General features: G+C 37.9%; 1 protein-coding gene across 7 annotated transcripts in view; it reads left to right on the top strand.

Moving 5' to 3' along the window:
* The window catches only part of SNTG1 (syntrophin gamma 1), a 478,079-nt gene that overhangs the window by 434,294 nt on the left and 21,908 nt on the right, over nucleotides 1-21,877 (top strand). For all 7 annotated transcript variants that reach the window (XM_082363008.1, XM_082363004.1, XM_082363005.1 and 4 more), the window contains 3 exons: nucleotides 1,727-1,879; nucleotides 6,392-6,484; nucleotides 20,008-20,118. In XM_082363008.1, the coding sequence (XP_082219134.1) occupies nucleotides 1,727-1,879; nucleotides 6,392-6,484; nucleotides 20,008-20,118 (357 nt within the window). The remainder of the gene's footprint in view (nucleotides 1-1,726; nucleotides 1,880-6,391; nucleotides 6,485-20,007; nucleotides 20,119-21,877) is intronic.

Genomic DNA, 21,877 nt, shown 5'->3' with positions numbered 1-21,877 from the left:
GTGATATTAGTGATTAATGGAGCACTTAATATACATGTCACTTTTCTAAGCAATATATAAATATATCAACTAATTTCATCTTTACAAGAACTTCAGGCAGGTATATCATCCTCTTTTAAGAAATACCTGCACTGATTCTAGGAGAGGCAGAAATAAGAGGCAAAACTGACATCTGAACTTGGGCTGAGTGACTCCCAAATGATCTGATCTGAATCCCTAGGGCCAAGCAGCTTCTAAAATGGGGACCAACACATCCAAGACCTATTTCCCTCTTCAGGGAAAGGAAGATTACAGACTATTTTCATGGATTATTGTAAAGATTAATTTAGAGACTGTATCTGAGGAATATGCTTTATGTTTTCTCTGAAATTTGCCATTATGTCCATTTATATCAGGGATTCCAGTTTCCCAGGGAAAAGGAGCAAATTTAAAGTTTTATTCCTTCTTTTCCCAGATGAGGCAACTAAAATCCTCCAAAATGAATTGACTTACATTATACAGAGAGTTCACTTGGATTGATTGTAATTGATTTTTTAATATCTGAAATGCCTTGAGTTTTCTTTTAAATTAATTTAAAAATAATAGTTGTAAATATTTATTTCAGTTACTTTTTTCAGAAGTTGAAATTTTTACTTTTCAGATCATGAGACTTATCTGTGAATATATGAGTAATAATTTAAAGGCCAGATGATTTTGAAAATAATTACTCTGGCAGGTATTCAGTGACATTTTACTAGAAAAGTAATTTTAATATCTTGGTATGCTGCCATAGCTATAAAAATGGAAATACTAACATTCATGTATATTACCTTCACCTACTTTTGATGTATTTCTACATAGCACAAAAAAGTCAAAGTTATGTAATTATTGAGTTAATATAATTTAAAATGCAAGCTATTTTTCCACATTGGTCATATTGGCTGAATAAGACATAAATATCCTTTTCATTCTGTGATGTATGGAATCAGGTTTATAGTATTCTGAGTCATTTCCCCAACTTTCTCTTTTACAATTTTTCCTCAATTCCTAGCTGCATTCTTTTTACCTTTTAACATCTCTGAAGTTGCTACACATACAGATGCATGAACACATTAGTTGAAAACTTCTAGTAAGACCAAGAAATTGCCATGTCAGAGTCTTTTTGACTTAATGAAATACAGTTACATAAGCAAGGTAAATGTGTATTTTTTAAAAAGCAATAAAATTTCTGAAACATGTTGGACACAGTTTTTTCATATCTCATGTAGAAGAATATTCCCATGATAGTTTAAGGGTTATAGAAATCAACTCAGTATAAGATACCATGCTTATAAAGCTCTTTAAATTTGCAAATACATTAATAAGTATTGCTTAATTTCATCATCTTCACAGCTCTGTAAGGGAAAAGAGAAATTGTGTGTTATCCATCTGTACAGTAAGGAATTGAATCTCAAGCATTCAATGCTTTGGTAGTTACCTTGCTAGTAAGAGTTCAAGCCAGAAATCCTAATTTCTGTTTTATGGACATGCCTCAGTGTCAATTCAGAGAAGAAGTGTTTCCATTATAGACTTTGAGGCCTGGAAATTGTCTGCTGTGACCATTTGAATGGAGAATTAGTGCTGTCATAGAGTGTGATGTTTGTCACCGCAGCACCCCCACCACCCACTGGTCAGCACTGATCCAGGTGTGGCCCTGTCAGAGTAGAACTGGTGTGTGCCAGCCTGTGTAACTCCAGATTTTCACCAGGACAGCGACCTGCTGGACCGGCGGAAACACTGCTTCACCGTGCAGTCCGAGTCTGGGGAAGACCTCTACTTCTCCGTGGAGTTAGACTCTGACCTCGCCCAGTGGGAAAGAGCCTTCCAAACAGCAACCTTTCTGGAAGTGGAACGGATACAGGTGAGAGTCGGTGGAGTTTTAGGACCTGTGACCCCCAAAGATGCATGACCACTCCCTTAGAATTCTAATATAAATTCAAAGGAGCATAAAGATGCAGTTCTGTGAGTCCTGACCTTCTGCAATAATTAGCCATTGTTATTAAATAAAGTGCAACACGGCTCTGAAAAACATTTTAATTTTTCTACAATTTGATCTTTCTAGGCTATTTCCTACCACTCATCAAAAACATATTTCTAACTTTAATTAGAATCTGCTCTACCTTAAATCTAAAGTAGAAAATGCTCTTATTTTAATTAATCGTTTACAAAGCCATTTCCTGGTCTCCAGTCACAGCCACCTAATTGCCAGCCTGAATGACTTCATTCACTCACAAGGCTCTTTCTTGCTAGAAAGCCTTCTCTTCAAAACGACACAGGGAATTTGAAGCTTTTTTCAGAGGTCACATCATCCAGGACAATTCTGCTAATCCCTGGTCAGCCCTGCCCTTTGCCGCCACTGCCCCTTCCACATGAATCCTGTTCAAGCTCGCCCCCGCCGAGCACAGTCTCTTCCATCCGTTTCCTTAGGTCTCCCCGAGCTCTGCTTGTGCTGGAGTGATGAGCGCTTGTCAACCCCACGCTGAGTTGTGGGTTTCCAGGGATTATTTTATTCCTCTGCCGACTGAAGTATAGTGCATCTTGTACATCATGAGTAATCGGCAGATGTTTGTTAAACTTTCTCTCTTAACTGTGAAGTTATATCTAGACCAAATGTCATAAACCTGTAGCCTATACAATTCACAGGACCGTGGACGGGAACAGGCTCTGCAGCTGACCCCTAACTGACCCTTAACAGAGACCAAGGGCAAAACTGAGCAGTTGTGATGCACTTGAGTCATAGAGCCAGGACCTAAATAGACACACAGACACGGTTTTGAAAACAAATGTATGATGATGACAGAACAGCATTATTATCCTGGGATTCTTGCCTGTAACAGGGGACTTGGGTGCATAGTTGTTCAATTATGTTGAACTGATATGTGACATGTGTTAATTTCTTTCTTCTGACTACAGATTTCTATATTCAACCCATCAGGTCACACCAGTATGACATAACAATCAGGGGAAGGGAACAGGAGAAGACTTATTTTCACTTTTTTCATTGCTTAATTGACATTTTCTCATATTCTGCTGATCTGCATTACCTAAAAATGTTAAAGTAACTGAGAAATGTTGTTTCAATAATTTAGCTGTATAGAACCTCAATTCAGTAAATAGATATTTTAATATCAAAGTAGAAAGATGAAAAATACCTTAAATATTATTTTATTCCAAGTATCAACACTTAAGACCATTTTAAAGCATTGTATAAAGTTGTACAGGAGTTGACGTTTTTGTTATTTATTTTGATAGTTTTGGGTTTTCCTAATTATCCTTTCCCTAGAATATCACACTTCACTTGGAAACAAATACATGGTGATTTCTACCTGCTGGTTTCAATTTAAAATTTCATTTTAAGTCTCCTGATGTTTAGAAGTGAGATAGAGATAAAATTATGTTGTTTCACTGTATTTTACTATTTTTTTTAAATCTGGACCTCACATTCTCTAAACTGATGTCCTGAGCAATGCATTTCTTTGTACTAGCACCTTACGTATTCACAATACAAATTTAAGATGCATATGGTAAGTGAAAAGAAAAATATTTAATGTCTTTTTAGCTTTTGGTTGTTTTATAGATTTTATAATTTCCCCTTGTTTACCAGAAATCAGTAATCAATGACTGAACACTGTGGTTCTGTTACTTTCAAAATTCAAAGATGTGAATATATTTACATGAAGAAGTTTGTGGTTTACTTCTATGTTCTTAATATTTCCACTTCCACTAAAGTTGGTAAAGAAATAAAGAGAGGACATATTCCTGTTGTGAAACAGGCATAAAAGTAGGAAATTAATAAACTGACTAATACAATAAAAATTAATAAATTAATCTATTTTTATTTTGAAATTAGTTTTCATTAACAGGACTGCACCGTAACATTTTCTAGCTTCTAATCTATTCCTTTATCTATTTAAATATTTTCTGATCTCTAATGTACTTAATATTGATATAAATATATATTTATTTAAAGGACAATTCACTGAAAGCAGGTATTTCTAAACATCCTACATTGTCATTTCAATTAACACCTTAAAATCTAGCCATACTTCCCAGGGTGACAGTAGAAAATGTAATGAACATTGAAACAGAAATATGAAAATTTGCATGAATTACATCTCACATTCGCCTAGTATTCAAAGTACCAGAGTTAAGCCTAATTAATTTACTGTATTTTTAGTACCTTTATTTGTCCAATTTCTGAACAATTTTCCCAGAGTAAGTGAATAATACTAGTAAGGGACATATAATTGTTTTTTACACTAATTCAATATGAATTAATACAACCCTTTTAAAATAAGACTTTCTGTGAAGAAGTGTATCCCATTCAAAAATTTATTTCTTTTAATGTTATTATTTCAGACTCTTTCATTGTGCTTTATCCAGCTATAGACATTTAGCTGTCATCCAAAAGGGCATGTAAAAAATCATTTTATGTGTGATGTATCTTCAAATATTGTGTAATAATATATAAAATTGTGCAAAATAATATATAATAATTATATATAATATATAATAATTGTGCAAAAATCTTTCAAAGTGTTTCTAGCTTGAAATTCCCTAAAAAGGATAATTTTTTTGCTTTTTTCTAGCTATAGTTCAATTTTATTATAAAATAAACATAGAAATTAAACAATAAATCAAACATTTCAATGTTAAAACATACAAATATACTCATTACATATGTTTATTAAGACTATAAATCATAGAATAAAACTTCAGTGGGTCTCAAGTTATATCGTACCTGTTTCGATTTAATGATTATTGAAGCAATGTAATTTAATTCATAATTCTGTTCTTAATGAGATAAATTTTAATGTTCCATACTGAAGGTGTTTCCACCTGACATATATTTTTTAAATAATGTTACTTGAAAATAGCAAGCAATTATGTCTAAATTGGAGAAAATGAGATGGCCTTGGATATTCCTTAAGTTGATAGTAGTTTTAATAAAGTGGTAATAGGTGGGTACAAGCATGGAAGGTAAGGTGTTCATGTATTAAATAAAATTACACCCACAAATAAACTTACAAGGCCCATTAAATTTGCTTTCTAATCTGCTTTTTTGAAAAACTAAACTCCAAATGAATAATCTGGCCTGGTTATAACTTTCCAATGCAAATTGGGCTTAAACACATGAATATAGCTTTTTGGTGGAGGCAACGTGATGCATTTAGCCATCGTTAGTCAGAATGAGATTCACTTAGTGTACTTTTATACACAGTATTATAAACACAAATATGACGTAAGGATTGGTATCGAACATTTGCTTGAGATAGGTTTCTCTCTTTCTCCCTCTCCCTCCCTCTCTCTCCCCTTTGTGAATTACAAATGTTTTTCTTGGGACTTCCCTGGCGGTCCAGTGGTTAAGACTTCACCGTCCAATGCAGGGGGTGTGGGTTCGATCTCTGGTTGGGGAGCTAAGATCCCACATGCCTCTCAGCCAAAAAACCAGAACATAAAACAGAAGCAATATTGTAACAAATTCAATAAAGACTTTAAAAATGGTCCACATCAAAAAAGTCTTTAAAACAAAGGTGTTTTTCTTGATTTGAATATCCCACTCCAGTTTGCAATTAAATGCAAATAAAACTGGCCTATGGACATAAAAATGCATTGTTTCATATAAGCCCCAAGTGTGTATTTCTCATCTGTTATTCTTGTATTTCAGCATCTATATTTTACTAGTTTTCCCAAACTATTTATATAAGTAAAATTGTAATTTAATCTGATCTCAGTGTGAACAATCATTAATTATTGATTTGGAAGAATCAATAGGCTTACACAAATACTAGGAAGGGTAAATGTCTTTAGGACATAACTTGTACCACACTGATAAACGTATAGAGACTCTTAAGGTTAAGACGTTTCTTGTATTTCTTGCTCTGATTATTAAATCTGTTTGTGTGCCTGAGAGCTCTCTTTTTAATAATATCAATGAAATTGATATGCCAAGAATTTAAGTAATACCTTAATCTTTAATAATTCACTTTTAGCTTAATAAAAATGCAGTGATATTTAGCTACAGAATATGACAACTTAACATAATCTTGCCTACACCTAAAAATGTGTATACAGTTTTATTGCCAAGATAGGGAAGGGCATCAGTGTGACACAAGGTAAAGACAAGGTCACCAGGGCAGGATTGGAAACTCAGCCCTGCATCCCCCGGGCAGGTCAACAACCACTCAGCCTGTGTTTTGTTGACACTAGGATGTTGACAACATCAGGTTCCTTATACAGTTATTGCTGAAATAAAGTTAGCTGTTGTATAAGGAACTTATCACAGGGGTTGTGACACAGTCTGATATGTGTGGACTATTAACCCTGACATTGGGTCAGTCCCATGAAAGTAACAGTTTTCTGTTCTGCCCAGTGCAAGACATACGCGTGTGTGCTGGAAAGCCACCTGATGGGGCTCACGATCGACTTCAGCACGGGCTTCATCTGCTTTGACGCTGCGACCAAGGTACTGTGCGTGGTCAGCGCGAGGATGCGTGGGCTGGGTCCTAATCAAGGACGACGGGGTCGCTTGCACCTCCTGTCAGCACTCTGACTGGTTTTCAGGGGTTGGATTTAAGGTCCTCGTCTCTATTAATAGGAGGTAAATTATGCCTTAATATGTTTATAGAAAAACAAGAGATTGAATTTTAATAAAACAAATGTGTTGCCAGAAAACATTGTAACTATAAAAAGTGTATATATACATGTACTATATATACATATATGTCTATATATTATATATGTATATATTCTCTTTTACTAAAAGTATGGCCTCATAATGAAGGGAAATTTTCTTCTCTCAAAACAATTTTTTAAAAGTGTTCCTTTACTATTTTTCTGTGTCAGCATCTCCAATATCAAAATGAGGAAATGTATTTTTTTAGTTGTATAGGTAATATGTTAGAATTATAGGATGGGGGAATTTCAGGGTTTGGAGGCCCCAAGCCAGGGAGCGTAACCTTGTGAACCCTTGACTGTACTGTCTGATTGGGCACCTTTTCCACAAAGGATGTGTCTCTGGGAGTGATATACATCGAATGGTGACAGGCACTTCTCAGCCAGTCATGTCTAAAAAGTCTGAAAGCTCAGATGACCCCTACCCAGCCTTAGTCTCCTTCCACTGCTGCAGCTCCTGACATAGGGCTCTGGTAAGAAGGCATCCTTCCCGCCGTCGCCTTCCCCCCCAGATCCCCAGATGAGGGCATCAATTCCTTAGACCCAGCCCACTTTCTGCTTATCAAAGTATGACCTGAGAAGTAAACTGATAGATTCCTTCTCATTATTTAAGGAGTAATGAGTAATCCCTTACTGGGAAACTTATGCTTTACCTAGAAGTTAAGCCGTGTACAGGATTGTCAAAATCAAATGCAAATGAAATGAGAGCAATATAAATGTGTGAGAAGGGCAGAGGGCACAGAGGATGCGCTGGGAGGGTGTTGATCCTGGGGAAGACTGGCGTCTAATGGGCCAGCCCAGCTGGGCCCAGCCAAGTGGGACGTGGGTTGGTGTTCGGAGATCTTATGATTTTTCATGACTCTGCAATCGAGATTGTCACCCAAAAGCTCACATTGTCTGAGGGTGGCCAATGTTTCTTTATATTTCGACATTGGGAAATTAAGTCCCACACATATGGGTCAGATTTGACGTGCAGTGCCTTGCCTTTGGTGAAGCCAAAGAATACTTTTCTAGTTATGGAATTTCAGGTGCCTGTGGCTCTTTTAATGAGCCTCACGTGAGACTGCCCTAAACCTGTCCTATGACAAAGATGTTCTTTTGAATAAAATACTCATTCAGAGCTTTTCTCACTAATGTGTCAAAGTATGGTGTTGCAGTACAAATATAATTCCCATAACTAAAAGTATTGATTTTCTGACATTATATTCCTTTAAACCTGCATATGTGCATTAATTAATTATACCTATTAATAGATTTCCAATGTAAACAGATACCTCAGCAGTAACATTTGTAAATAAATATTTACTGAATACTTCCTCTCTATTGAGAGACTTGGGGGGATATATTTGTCAGTCTTGGGACAGGCTTTTCAGAAAATGAGACACCAAGGGTAAGATTACCCAGACAAATACCTGTAAGTGAGGAAGGAAGTTGAATTTGAGGTCAGAAGAGATGGAGATCAAGTATGGGAGTAACTGAGACCCAGATTATGAAAGGAGTCCTGTTAAGGTATTGGGATTTGATCCTAAGAATAACCTGGACGCCTTTGAGACATAGGAAGGAAATGATCAGATGTGTGTTTGACAAAACAAAATTTGTAAAACAGTTAATCAAGGTTGAGAGAAACTGGGAAAACCCCAGACCCTAGTTCTGAGCATCTGTCCTCCCCTGGCATCTGCACTCTGCTGCCTGCCTGCGAGAACGCTTCTGGTGGCTGGGAAGATGGAATGAGCACATGATTACAGACTGAGGGTGAAAGTACTCACTGTGCACAGAAGGCATGACTGAAAGGTAAGGTACTAGGGGAGGGATGGAGAGAGACAGCTCCGGAGGAAAGCTCCCCGTGGCTGGGCCACGTGATCAAGGTCCAGGGCTTGTTGGACCTAACTCTGATTTGTCCTGTGGAAAGATCACCCTAGCCGACATGTACAGACTCCGTTGATTGGGTAGAGGCAAGACTGAAGTAATGGACATTTCTGTTTCCCCTCAATAATTTAGAAGAATAACTTTCAAACTTTTTTTTACCATGAAATTTTCAAAAAACAAAAAATAAAGAAGGGGTTTTCATCTGTATCAAAACAAGGATGAAGGCATCAGACCCCCTCTTTGGACCTCCCCTTCACTCATCATGCAGCAGCCCAGGGGGGACGCCCACTTCCAGGGTCCAGTACATCCGTGTGACTGTACATTACAATGTTACACCTTGGATCTTAAACCTGGGTAAGAGGAAAAGACAGTATCGCTCACGTTTTTCCTCTTTCCCAGGTAGAAACTCTGGAACTACCAATTCCCCAAAATTGTTATTGTCTGATAGTTTTTAAAAAAATGTTTTAATACTTGAATTTGAGAAATGCTAGTTTAGAATACTTAAAAGGCTTCTTTGCTTCAGGGTATCTAAGAGCTAGTATTAACACATAGCATATTAAAAATATTTTTGAAATCATGATTGGCTAAAAGATCAATGAAGATAATAAATATGAAGTAAAAATGTAACATTTTTAAGAATTATCCCTGTCGTATGTTAAAAGCTACTATAATGATTTTATGTTTTCTTCTTGTCCCCATTACTAACTTTCATTAAATATAAATTGAAAACATTATCTGGGGGAAATTTGTAAAACCCATGCATGTTCATGGTGACCTGAATTTTAGGAACTTATATTCTGTGCAGTGAGAGACAGTGTCACCCTATCTGAAATCACTCCCCTCTTGTTTTCTAGATTTTTTTTCTAAAAAAATAGTGGACTTCTGTTCCCAAATAATTGTGCTTAGAATCAAATTAATTGTTGACATATTGACATTTGTGATTCATGAAGTATCTTAATCTTCATAATCTATTCACATCTTTAAGTGGACATTAATTTTTACAGTGTTTCAAGGTAAAATTTGAAAGGAAATTAATATGGCTTATATTCATACTTCTCATTTTTGAGAGTCTTTTCTGTGTCTTGGATAAGTTGAAGGATACTAATTTTGAGGATCTTTGGTCTACTGTTTTTGCCAAGGACATATGACCTTCATGTACACACACAGTTCACAATATGTTTAATTTGACTTTTTCTAGAATGCATTTATATAGTTACAACATAATGATAATAATAAATTCCATGGGTTAAACTTCTAAAAATAGAATTAGACCTTCATTTTTGATTATGTTTATTATTCAATAATATTTCAACTCTTTCCTATCAAAGGTAGTTGTTAAAAATCCAAAAGGAAAGTTTGAGAATATAAAAATGAGTATTTTCTTGATGCATCTCCTACATAAGTAGCACTCAACACACGTGTCTTTCCCTCCAGTCCTCCTGGGTCTCTGCTTCATAGAGGTCCCTGTTCTCATGGCTCCTGCTGGAGAGGATGGACGCTAAAGGGGTCATCTGAGGTTTACTGGTTCTTAGCAAAGGAAGTTGCTCGGGGTGGCCTGGAAGCGTGTAACTAGGGGAAGGAGCCCCGGGCGGTACTCAGAGGAAACTGCCTTTCTCCTCGGAATCCGTAATCACGGTCGGCTGACCCGGCAGGGGATGGGGGTGGGGGTGGAGGTGGGGTGGGGGGTGGGGTGGGGGGGTGGGGGGTCTGAGCAGCCGGGGTGACAGCGCTGGCAGGACCAGGAGAGGGGCCGTGTCCAGAATGAAGCAGGCAGCACCGGATAGCAGGGGCCTTGGTCTTGGTGGCCGATGCGGCCGCAGCATTGCCGGGTGACACACAGTGACAGCCCCCCCCGCCTTAGAGCAGTGAGTACTTACTTCTCACGTGGCGGTTCCCTCAAGCTTCGTCACCTGGCTCTGCTCCCCTTACTCCTGATTCCTGTGGACCCAGGAGGTCAGCCCGGCTCGTCCTTTTCTTGCCGGTGACACAGGCAGGACAGAGCAAGCCTTACCTGCAGTCCTTCTTCATGTGCCCCTGCTGCTAGGACATCTACAGGCTCCCACTGGTCACAGCAGGTCGCATGGCTGAGGCCACACCAAGTCAGAGGGCAGAGCGCCCGGTCCACGGTGGCAGAGCACAGATCTGGGGTGATGAACCCAGGGCTGACACGCCACAGCGCCGAGGGCCACCAAAGCTGCCAAGACCTAATGGCAGAAGCATGATGCCGTCTGTGATGGCTTTGGCGCCTTGGGAAAGATGCTTCAGAGGGGAGAAGAGTGGAGGAGGGGGAGGGGAGGTTATTGGGCGTGCGGCTGAGACCTGGGAGCTTGCAGAGCTGTAGGGACCCCAGTAACAATGCAGACGAGGCGCCCTCAGCAGGGCTTGGAGAGGAGGGAACACCTATGACACCGGAGCTTCTGACCTGAGCAGCTCTGGGGAATTATTCTCCTGAAAGCAGCCACAGACACGTCATTGGGTAGTTACTCTGTTTAAGAATCGGGCTCACTTTTCTAATACTGTGTGTCTCAGTGACTTTTCTAAGTTTCTTGGAAAAACCCCTTCCAGTGGCGTGTGCTCTAGCACAGGACCCAGATATTATAAAGAGACAACGTATATCGTGGCCTTAATGCCCGGGTGCATTTGTGGCAGCTGGTCCCCGCACCGCGCAGCCTCAGGACGGCCACTGCCCCGGGACACTTCTTGGTCTGGAACACAAACAAATTTCTGGCAGGCAGGTGTCACCAGGTAACCGAGATAGGAAATTATTCCATGTTCACTGGGTAAACAGAATTTAGGCTCCACTGGGACCCCCGACATGGGACCCGTCCTCTGCAGACCACTCAGGCCCTGGGCATACAGGGGCCCTCACCCACCTTGAGTGACTCAGACTCTCCTCCTCAACCGCTTTTTAACCAAATCAGGATGATTCGACACAGAAAGACCATGCATCCCAAGGTAATTTGTTATATGTTGCTAATTTAATGAACATAATAGTTTTCAAGTGATGCCTTTTACATGTGAGTCAGTTTCTAGAAAAATAGATTTCTTTGAATTGGGGAATTTCTTCTTATACTTAGGGGGAAAAGTAAAATGATTGACTCACAGTAATAAAGTTCATAATTAAATTTTAGAAATCAAATAGTCAAAGTGAAGAATTGGCACTGCCTCAAAAATAAAATGTGCAGGAGCTTATGTGTTAATTTAGCAGTTATTTAATAAACTGCTTAATCTCTGTCAGTGGAACAGCCTTCCGACAACCTGGAGGAGAATAAAGCAGTGATGGCTTATTATGTTGTACAGGTATATTGACTTAGATGTAGCTATCCCGGTAAACTCATTTCCTTTTCTCTCTAGAGCTGTTACTCTCCACTGAGCTGGCAAAGATGTGTGCATATGTTAAAAAGAAATCACTAGAAAAAAGCTGATTGCTATAGAGAATCGATAATATGAGCTATAAGTGTGGCTAAATTTTATCACGTTGCCAGAAAAAAACAACAACAATAAACAAAACAAAAACAAAACCCTAAGGATCCAAGAAATTTATACGAGAAAAACCAAATTTTCTTGCCAGTCTTTATTACACAGACAGCATGTAAAATTTCTCAAAATAAAATTAGTATGTTACGAATAACAAATAGCACACCACATCCAGCAGCGTGTGGAAACATGTTAGTACCTCTTTTTCCACATGTAGTTTGGTTATTCTAAACTTTACATAGATATGATTACAAGAAGTACTCTGTATAATCAACCCACCAGGTTGATGGGTTTAAGCTCTTACAAAATAACGCACAAGGTCTGCATTTTAGAAACACTTTTCTTCTGTTTTTTTTTTTTTTTCTTTCCTGTTTGAGAGATTCCAAATAAATTGTCAAAGTGAACATCTGTATACCCCTCTGTGAATGTTCCATATATTTGATGAAAATATTTATACATATAGACATAGCATATAGGGATAGTGTAGAGTCCATTTGGGGGGAATAAATTGAAATGAAATATGTTTGATCAGGAAGTTTCATCCAGTCTTTAGGCCCCTGGCCTGAGGACGGTAAGTTTCGGTTCTGTTAACTGGAGCTCAGAACGCGCCTGGATCCCTCAGGCTGTGACCTGAACACATCTCAGCAGAGGGTCCGCCCCGCAGCTGGCTGTCTTCCTGATTCTGACTTCTCTGCGTTCCTCTCTCCGTTACCAGAAGGAATCTGAATTGTGTTCTGTACCCGGGCCTCTTCCTCAACAGCTGCCCTTGAGTAAATCTGGAAGGTGCACCCTAACCGAGGTAGGGCCACCCCTTCTCATCTGGTTACTGCAGCATCGGCCAAACCTGCCTTCTCGATGTAAATACTTATTGCCCACACTCTTTCTATGCATTATCTATGTGCAGACATGAGGAACACAGAAAAGGGTACACTCCCTTCTCTCAAGATGTCCACAGTCTAGTAAAAGAGACACATCTGGAACTGGGGGCTTTCAGGAAGTCTGCGAGAAGCCAAAGCATTACAAAGACGTAGATACCTGCCCTTCTGTCCCCGTTCCCAGCCACTGCCAGATTAATGATGCTTCTAAAATGTAAATTCGGCCGTGTCATCAGTCTCCCTTGTTACATTACTTTAGTGGCTTCCTACTGCCTTTATGACGACATCTGTCAACACAGGATAGAAGCCTCTCAGGGTTCTGGTCTCTGTCTGGATTTGGCATCATCTCCTGTGTCTCCCAGCTTTTGGGGATCCAGTCGTACCCCATGCTTTTCCACATGACACCTCCACAGCTTACATTCACCTTGAGAGCAGATCTGCCTCCAGAAAGCCTTCCCTCAAACTCAGGGGAGGCCTAGACACCCCCTGGTGCAGCACTGATCATCACGCATTACAGCTGAGATTGGTGGAGATATTGCTCTAATCCAGACTCAAGCACCGTTCAAGGACACAGAATCAATTCAATGACTAGTAAGGAATATATTGACGAATATGATATTGCCAAGGAAATAAGTGAAAGCCATGAACTTTCATCTAATTCTGTTTTCATATTTCTGTTTTTCTCCCTTTATTCATCATTACCATTCACATTTACAAGATTTACAAAATTACTGTACAGTTGATGTACTAGTTTTAGTAAAAATGTAATTAATAAAGTTCAAAAACATAATCAATTAGGATACATTTCACATGAACGAAGAACAAATGAGAAGGATAAAGATGTGTAAAGAAAAATATTCTTAAAGAAAAGGTTTGTCATGGTTTTCTACTAAATATGACTCCTAACCCACCCACAGAAAAAAAGGAAGGAAGAGGAGGGGCTTACGGGACCCTGGCGTTCTAACATGTGTTGCTAATTCATTTCAGTGGGGAGGGGAGGATGGAAGGCAACAGAGGGGCTGTGTACCTGGGCTGCGTGCAAAGTCGAAGCGGGAGGCAAAGCAGAAAGAGGGCTTTGAGGGAAGATTTGATTTTCTGCTTAACCAGGAGACCCATCAAGACCATCTGCAGCAGAAAAAGAAAAAGCATGTTTGTGGTTATTGCTGGGCAAACATTAGTTAACTGTCAAATACCAGGTGATTGGTGTTGCAGGGAGATTAAAAATAGATTCTGCCTCCAAAGCAATTTTGTTGTAATTTTCAGCGTGTTCTGTGTAATAAATTGTAATCCATATAGATTGTGCTTTCTGGTGTGTTTGTCCCCTATGTTGCAAAATAGCCTTAGATTCCTCAGAAGATAGATGACATAGAGCTTAAATTACCTTCATATGTAGACGTTATTTCATTTTCCAGAAGAGGAATTTTTCTGTGGGGCAAGAGAAATTAGGCTCTGCCCACAGTGACCCGATAAAGAGACGGATAAATGTATTAGAGGTTTTTTTTTTTATTATTATTCTACTCTAGAGTTTTTCGTGTTTTATTTTATTTTATTTTTGGCTGTGTTGGGTCTTCGTTGCTGCACGCAGGCTTTCTCTAGTTGTGGCGAGTGGGGGCTACTCTTCGTTGCAGTGCGTGGGCTTCTCATTGCGGTGGTTTCTCCTGTTGCGGAGCACAGGCTCTAGGCACGTGAGCTCAGTAGTTGTGGCACGTGAGCTCAGTAGTTGTGGCTTGAGGGCTCTAGAGCGCAGGCTCAGTAGTTGTGGCGCACGGGCTTAGTTGCTCCGTGGCATGTGGGATCTTCCGGGACCAGGACTCGAACCCGTGTCCCCTGCATTGGCAGGTGGATTCTTAACCACTGCACCACCAGGGAAGCCCTAGAGATTGTTTTGTCTATTTTTGTTCAGCATGTAAATTTTTCATCTCATTTGTGCAGCTTCACTTTCCATTTATAGACATACAATTGATGAATTATATTTTTGAATAGTCTGTATCTAAGGAACACTTGATATCATACAAACACTTGATTCATTTGCTAACCTGAGTCCCTCAGTTGCAGCCCGCTCTGCCACCCGTCTCTGGGGGATTACAGCCGGCTCGGAAAGTCTCTGTGGTAAATGTCGAAAATATGGAGGAAGGGAAAGCTTTTTCTTTTCCCTTCCCACTGAAGTTCTCTAGATCACTGGCATTTCTAAACTATAAGCCAATTCTAACCATGAATCTTAAACAAATGGATAGCTTATGGGACATTTTTTACTTGTAGAGAGAGAGTGAAAAAAGCTTAAAATAGCAACAGTATTGTAAAGAAGAAGAAATGATGACTCAGAACAGACTATGCTTGAGAAAATCAGTAAATCACTTTCCTGAGTTTCGTGTCTTGTACCAAATGGGGCTCTGAGTCTGTCCTCTATTTTAAGGATCTTTCAGGCTATTTGCAATGGAAGTTCAATTATAATCATGCTCAATCAATGGGTCTTTGATGTTTGCTTAGGCAAATAATTGTAGAAAACCAAAGAAGCAGGTTGGGCTAAAAGAAAAATAGGAACCATGGAGCATGGCCGACTTGGGTTTGATTCCCACCTTAGTTGTGAAATACTATGAATGTATGTGATGTTTCCTTAATTGCATCCTCTGGAAAATGGCAGTGCCCTAGCTATTGCAGGGATTAGTGGGAGGATGTGAAAGGGTCTAGACCAGTGTTACACTCACTGTAAGAAAGATGAAATTCCACTGAAGGACAGCAGTGGACACATGGAACGCTTCACAGGCCCTGAGTGAAGTCCATGTGGTCGCCCATAAATGACTCAAGGTCAGGAATGAGGGATGGATTCCATACTATGTGCCTCATGATCTTCACATGAATATTCTGCTTGATAATATTTTAGCATTTCATCTTCAATCATACGTGGATTAATCACTGTTTGTAAGCATAGTTTATAAAGATTTCTCACTGGTTTAAGAATGATGACCTTAAATTATAAAACCCAAATGGCATTGAATCCAAAGGTTTTAGCATTTATCTGTTTGCCTGCATTATTTTCTTTTATTTTTTCCAAAATTGTTACAGCCTGCAGTAATTTAAAGAAAGCATATTTATTATGAAGAGTAGTTCAGAGGCAAATGATTCTTTTGCAGATTTTTTTTTTTTTTTTGTAGTCTTTAATTGTGAGAGCACTTTGGGTGATAAACTTTTACTGTATATTTTCCTATTACCCACTATGTTTCTTACCCATCTTCAGTGACTTTATTACAGCTACATTATTGAAAATGCTGGGACTCATTGCATTGTTCTTCACACGTACGACATCTTTGCTTGCATATTTTAGTCACTTAAAAATATTTAAAGACATCTTCAAAATGCCAGGTACATTTTAAATTTATCATTTCATATAGTCATTCAGACAGTATGTTGAGTTGAACACTGTTTCTGACTGTCAAAAATAAACAAAAAAAACGTTTTAATAAATAACATTAGTAAGGTATTTTGGCTCCATTATTACTAAAATCCATTAAATATTTTATTTTATAGGGAAAATTTTTTTTATAATTTCTTGAAATCTATTCCATGGGAAAAGCTAGCTGAACAAAGTTAAATGAGTTTCTTTTTCTGAAAATATCCTCAGACTTTATTGAGCTAATGAACTTCAGCAAATGTATTTGACCAGGAGCTAGCAGAGCAATCATCTATGGAAAGACTTGAGGAAATGAGAATCTGGCCTGTGACCATTTATTCTGAAGGCTTTGGGTGGAATTCTAGATTTCAAAAATACTCAGAAATGTTTTCATACATTGCTATCAGTTTTTTTATTTGTTTGTTTTCTTTTTTTCCCTCCTTTTGGACTTGCTCTCCATCAAGTTCAACAAATTAAGATTACCACTGGTTGCAGGAGTTCCCCAATCCAAAACCAAGGCCCCTTGGTTAAAGTTATGTGGAGAGGGCAGAGACCACTGGGCTTGCAAAGTTCAGGAGATATTATGGACTATTTGCTTACATCATGTCCCTTCTACTGTTGGAAATTTCACAGCACTTTATAAGTTCTCATGTTAGTATATGTTTTCTGGCGTATTCACCCAAATCAATGCAAGTACACTTTAGCTGCATACGTTTCTTAATTTAGGAAAATACTGATATTACCGTAACACTGTGCTCTACCCACAGTACAAATTCATATTATTGTTGCAATAACAAATAACATATCCAATGCTGAAGTTTTTAACTGAATTTATGGTAGCATTCAGAGTAAGAGATATTTCAATTTTGACATAATGAAATTTCTGAAGTTTTACTTTGATTCCAAAAATTGAATGGAAAAGAAGTTAAAGTTAACTGATTTTCTAATTGAAAGATTGATAGACAAATGACGTCATTTAATCGTGAAGTTCTTCTGCTAATAGAGACAAATCAATATCAATAGCTTCATTTTGATACATGAACAAGAAAACTTGAAGTCCAAAATTTGATTTAGAAAGGGAGTCATCTGATCTACATAAAAATTTATGCTTAAAGAATATTTTAAATGTACTTATCTAAATATATTACAACAACGTTATGGCAACAGAAATAGAATGGTATAAGAAGAGTGGTGTCCACTCATCTTTTTCAGCGTTGATATTCTTAACGTAGTTGCCATAATGTTTATCAGAATCTTAAAAACAAAATACAAGTATAAGGACTAGGATTTCCAAAGATTCTTGAATTAAGCCAATTTTTATACCTGTGTAACTTTTACTGATTATATTTTCAGATTCAGATTCCTCCAAATTGGTCTTAATGAATTCATGGCATGTTAAGTCACACAGTTTACCTAGACGGTTCTAAGTCTCACTAGTTTACTGAGTTACCTCTTAACTGACAAATCTTTCAGCCCATCATTAGATTCATTAACTACTTTATTCATTTTTGGAGCGATCTACTCACAGTCGAGGATCCACGCTCCGTATTCGGAAAAGTCTCCTGGCTTCCTTCACGTATCTGCCGCATCCGCATTCTTAATTTTGTTACTCTTTATTTAAAATAATGAGCTTTAACAGCTGTTAAAGTCTGGCCTTTGGAAAGGTCAGCTAGTTGAAATAACAAATTCCTGTTTTACTTTTATGACTACCTATGAAATATTATTTCAAATTATAATTATAATTTGAGAATTTGCAACCTTTACTTTTACAGTTAAGCCAAGCTAGACATAAAGTTTCTTGTCCAAAACCACACGGTAGGTTAATGTCAGGACCTGAGCTGCGTATGATAATGTTTTTGGCAGACGTTCCCCTGCAACCTTCTACAAGCTCCTTTGTTTTAACCAACTTATCTGCTTTCTTGTTCTTATGTCCCCCTTAAAGTCATATTATTGCATTTTCCATGTAAATACATGACTCTTATGAGCATTATTTTAATGCAAATTGTTCAGAATTTTCATTTTTTTATATTTATTAATAATAAGGTGTTTAACACTTTATTTTTCGTATATTGTATTTCCTTACAGTTAATTTTTTGAAAGGGAATGTCTGGACCACATAACATCCACATTTTTAAGGCTTTAACATATATTATAATTATTGCCCTAAAGAATTTCACACAGTTGCCAGGAATTTTATACAAATATTTCAAGGTAAACTTGCTAGCTTTAGTTATTTTAATTTTCAGTGATCTTTGCTAATTTAACGTTTGGAAAAAGTGAAGTCATTGTAATATTATCACACTCTTCTTTATTTCTAGTGAGATTGAACATGCTCTCATATTTATTAGAAATAGTAATGGTTTTTCCATTTTCTTCAATGACTTTTCTCTGTAGTATTGTCTTTTCATTTATTAGGTTGTTAGGATTTTCCTTATACTTTACCGTATTTCCCGCTACATTGCCACTGTTTGTTGTTTTTCTTTCACCCTAACCCTAATTGTACATATGAATATATAATTTCTTATTAGTCCTAAATCTAGAACTCCCTCTTTTCAAAAGTTACTAAATACTCACTTACCTACTACCGTGTAGTTCTCCTGGATTGTTTAAATTATTTCACTCTTTAAAACATAAAAGATTTTATTTAGAGGAAGTTGTGAGATAAAGGATATAACTCTTCTATTTTTCTTCCATAAAGTTAATTGCCCCAGATAATTTTATTGTTAAAAGATGCTTTATAGTAATAGACTTAAGGCAAACATTTAAGAGGATTTGTAATGACTGGATATTGCTTCTGTATAGATTGTGTAGCCTCATAGTAAGAATAAAAGCAAAGACATCTACTTATACAGAGACTAATATCTTCAGAAAACTGACGGTGTCTTTTTTATCTTAATATATAATAAAATGCTTAATATAAGAGCATAAATGTTTGGTGAATAAATAAATGAAAAATGAGCAGTATTCTGTATAAATTCATTATGCCTCATTATTATATATTACTGAGAATTTCCTCATCCTTATTTTTAAGGACTTTATGATTTTGCTATTTTATTATACTTTTAAAAGTGTAAACTTTTTAAATTAGCATGTAGATTTCATACTGTCTAAACCTGCTGCCACATTGGAAGATGGCTTTTAGCCTCACGATCTTCTAGACTGAGGCCCCGCGGATGGACGGGGCTGGTCCCATGAGATGCTCGTGCTGGTTTGTCTCATGAGGGCACCATGGAAGCTTCCATCGTGATCAGTTACTCAGGCTGACCTTTCATCTTGACAAAGACACGGGTTATTAGTTTGCGCTTCAAGAGAAAGTTCTACAGCATTATCAGTTGAAAATCACCTTATCACTTCTATGGATGAAAAACAAAGAAATGGAGAATAGGTGTTTTTGCTGATTCACTGGCATGGACTTATGCTTTAAGTGAGTTTGTTTCTATTTCATGATAATGTAAAACCAGATACACAAATTGATTTATTCATATATTTGTTTAAAATGACTATTTCATGGGAACCAAAGTTATTTCAGGAAATTAAAGGATATATTGAATACTAAGCCTTTGATAAGTATATTTTCATTTACTTTTTAATACTGGGATATAGGACTAACTAAATATGATTACCTTTTACCAGTTAAAAGAACAATTTCTTGGTTTGAATATAGATATGAGTTGCATTGACTTGCCTATGTTTTTTTTTTCCCTTTAGGCAGTACTTTGGAGGTATAAGTTTTCTCAGCTTAAAGGTTCTTCAGATGACGGCAAGAGCAAAATCAAATTTTTGTTTCAGAATCCAGATACTAAACAGATTGAAGCAAAGGTAAACTGAAACGCATTACAAAAACCACCTCTAGCTACATTAATGCCATTAAGAAAGAAAAGGGAGAAAATTTAGGAAACCCAAAAGTGCGAAAACACACGTTCTCTGTTTTTACCTTGGAATGTACTGCATGGCCAAAAGAATAAATTCACTTAAAGATTTTTTTTTTTAACTTTTTTTTTGGGGGGTGTTTATTTATTTATGGCTGTGTTGGGTCTTCGTTTCTGTGCGAGGGCTTCCTCTAGTTGTGGCGAGCGGGGGCCACTCTTCATCGTGGTGCACGGGCCTCTCACTATTGTGGCCTCTCTTGTTGCGGAGCACAGGCTCCAGACGCGCAGGCTCAGTAGTTGTGGCTCACGGGCCTAGTTGCTCCGCGGCATGTGGGATCTTCCCAGACCAGGGCTCGAACCCGTGTCCCCTGCATTGGCAGGCAGATTCTCAACCACTGCGCCACCAGGGAAGCCCCTCACTTAAAGATTTTAATGGCAAATTTTCACTGAAACGCATACCTTAAAATAAATTACACACAACAAGTTGCATTTCTTAGTTTTAATTCCCTATGAACTGTATTTGTGTCACACTAAAATAATATTCCGGGAACTAAAACAGTCCCTGTCTTGATGTTTTCATTCACATTCTAAATAATAATTTAAAATATTCTGACTCTAGTTTATCATTATTTATTCCCTCTTCAGATATGAACACAAATCCCTAAAGAAAAATTTTTTTTTAATCAATTTATGTTTTCCCCATATTATTCTATGTTAAATAAAATGAATAAATGAATGATTTTTTTGCTTTGCTCCATGCAAATTTTCAGTATTCTTAAATTTATTCACTATGTTGTTTTAACTCATTAGAAAGTTTCACTACTTTTATGCTTATGAATGTATATTTGTAAATATTCAAACTCTGAGTGATTTCCTTTACCCTTCTGTGAAATTCACAACAACAGTCTTTGGGTTAGAATGAGTTATAAATATATTATTTCAGTGGGGAAGAAAGAATAAATAACAAATACCAAAGTGAAAAATCAATTCTATGGAAATGAAAACTGAGACATAAATTTTCAACTCTGGATTAAATTCACCATAATTCTGTTACATTCCTATCTGTATTAAATCCAGGGGGAGTCTTGGCCTGACATTCAGAGCCTTTCGAGGACCGAGCCCACCCGACTCTCCCATCCGCGTCTCTTGTGGCCCCGCTGTGTCCAGACCAGAGGCCCTCATTCTCCCTTTAACAAGACGATGCCTTTCTGGCCTTATACATCTGCTCATGCTTTTGTCTGGATATTTCTCCTTAGTCCTCTCAGGTCTTGATCTGACTCTCTCTACGAATACCCACCCCTGCCTTATGTTCGTCTCTGACTCCTCCTGGGCTGCAGGCTGTTTAAGGGGGCTCTGCAAGCAGCTCCTTTCTGCTGACTCTCTGTCCTCCTGCGTTTCTTTAAAGCTTCCCTGTTCCAAGTGGTCTTGCCTTATATTTGTCTCACATCAGTGTGGACAGAGGCCTGGGTAACTTCACCCGCTCCGTCCATTTGCTTGTCTCCTAATTCTCACATCTACACCCCATCACAGCCCGTCCCTAAGCGCAGACCCTTCTATGGGGCTACAGCACCTCTGCTTTCCCCTCCGGCTGCCATGCGTGGATCGTTACTCCGTGTCACTTGCACGGCTCTTTAAACTGGTTCTTAGTGTTACTATAAACAGTGCATTACTATTGTCCCAAAGTATGTAGCTTTAGCTTTTGGTGGATT

The sequence above is a fragment of the Balaenoptera borealis genome (assembly GCF_965194805.1).
Source record: "Balaenoptera borealis genome assembly, chromosome: 17".
NCBI classification, from domain to species: Eukaryota; Metazoa; Chordata; class Mammalia; order Artiodactyla; family Balaenopteridae; genus Balaenoptera; species Balaenoptera borealis.
The sequence above is the reverse complement of the archived record's forward strand: the minus strand, read 5'-3'. Positions and strand labels throughout refer to the sequence as shown.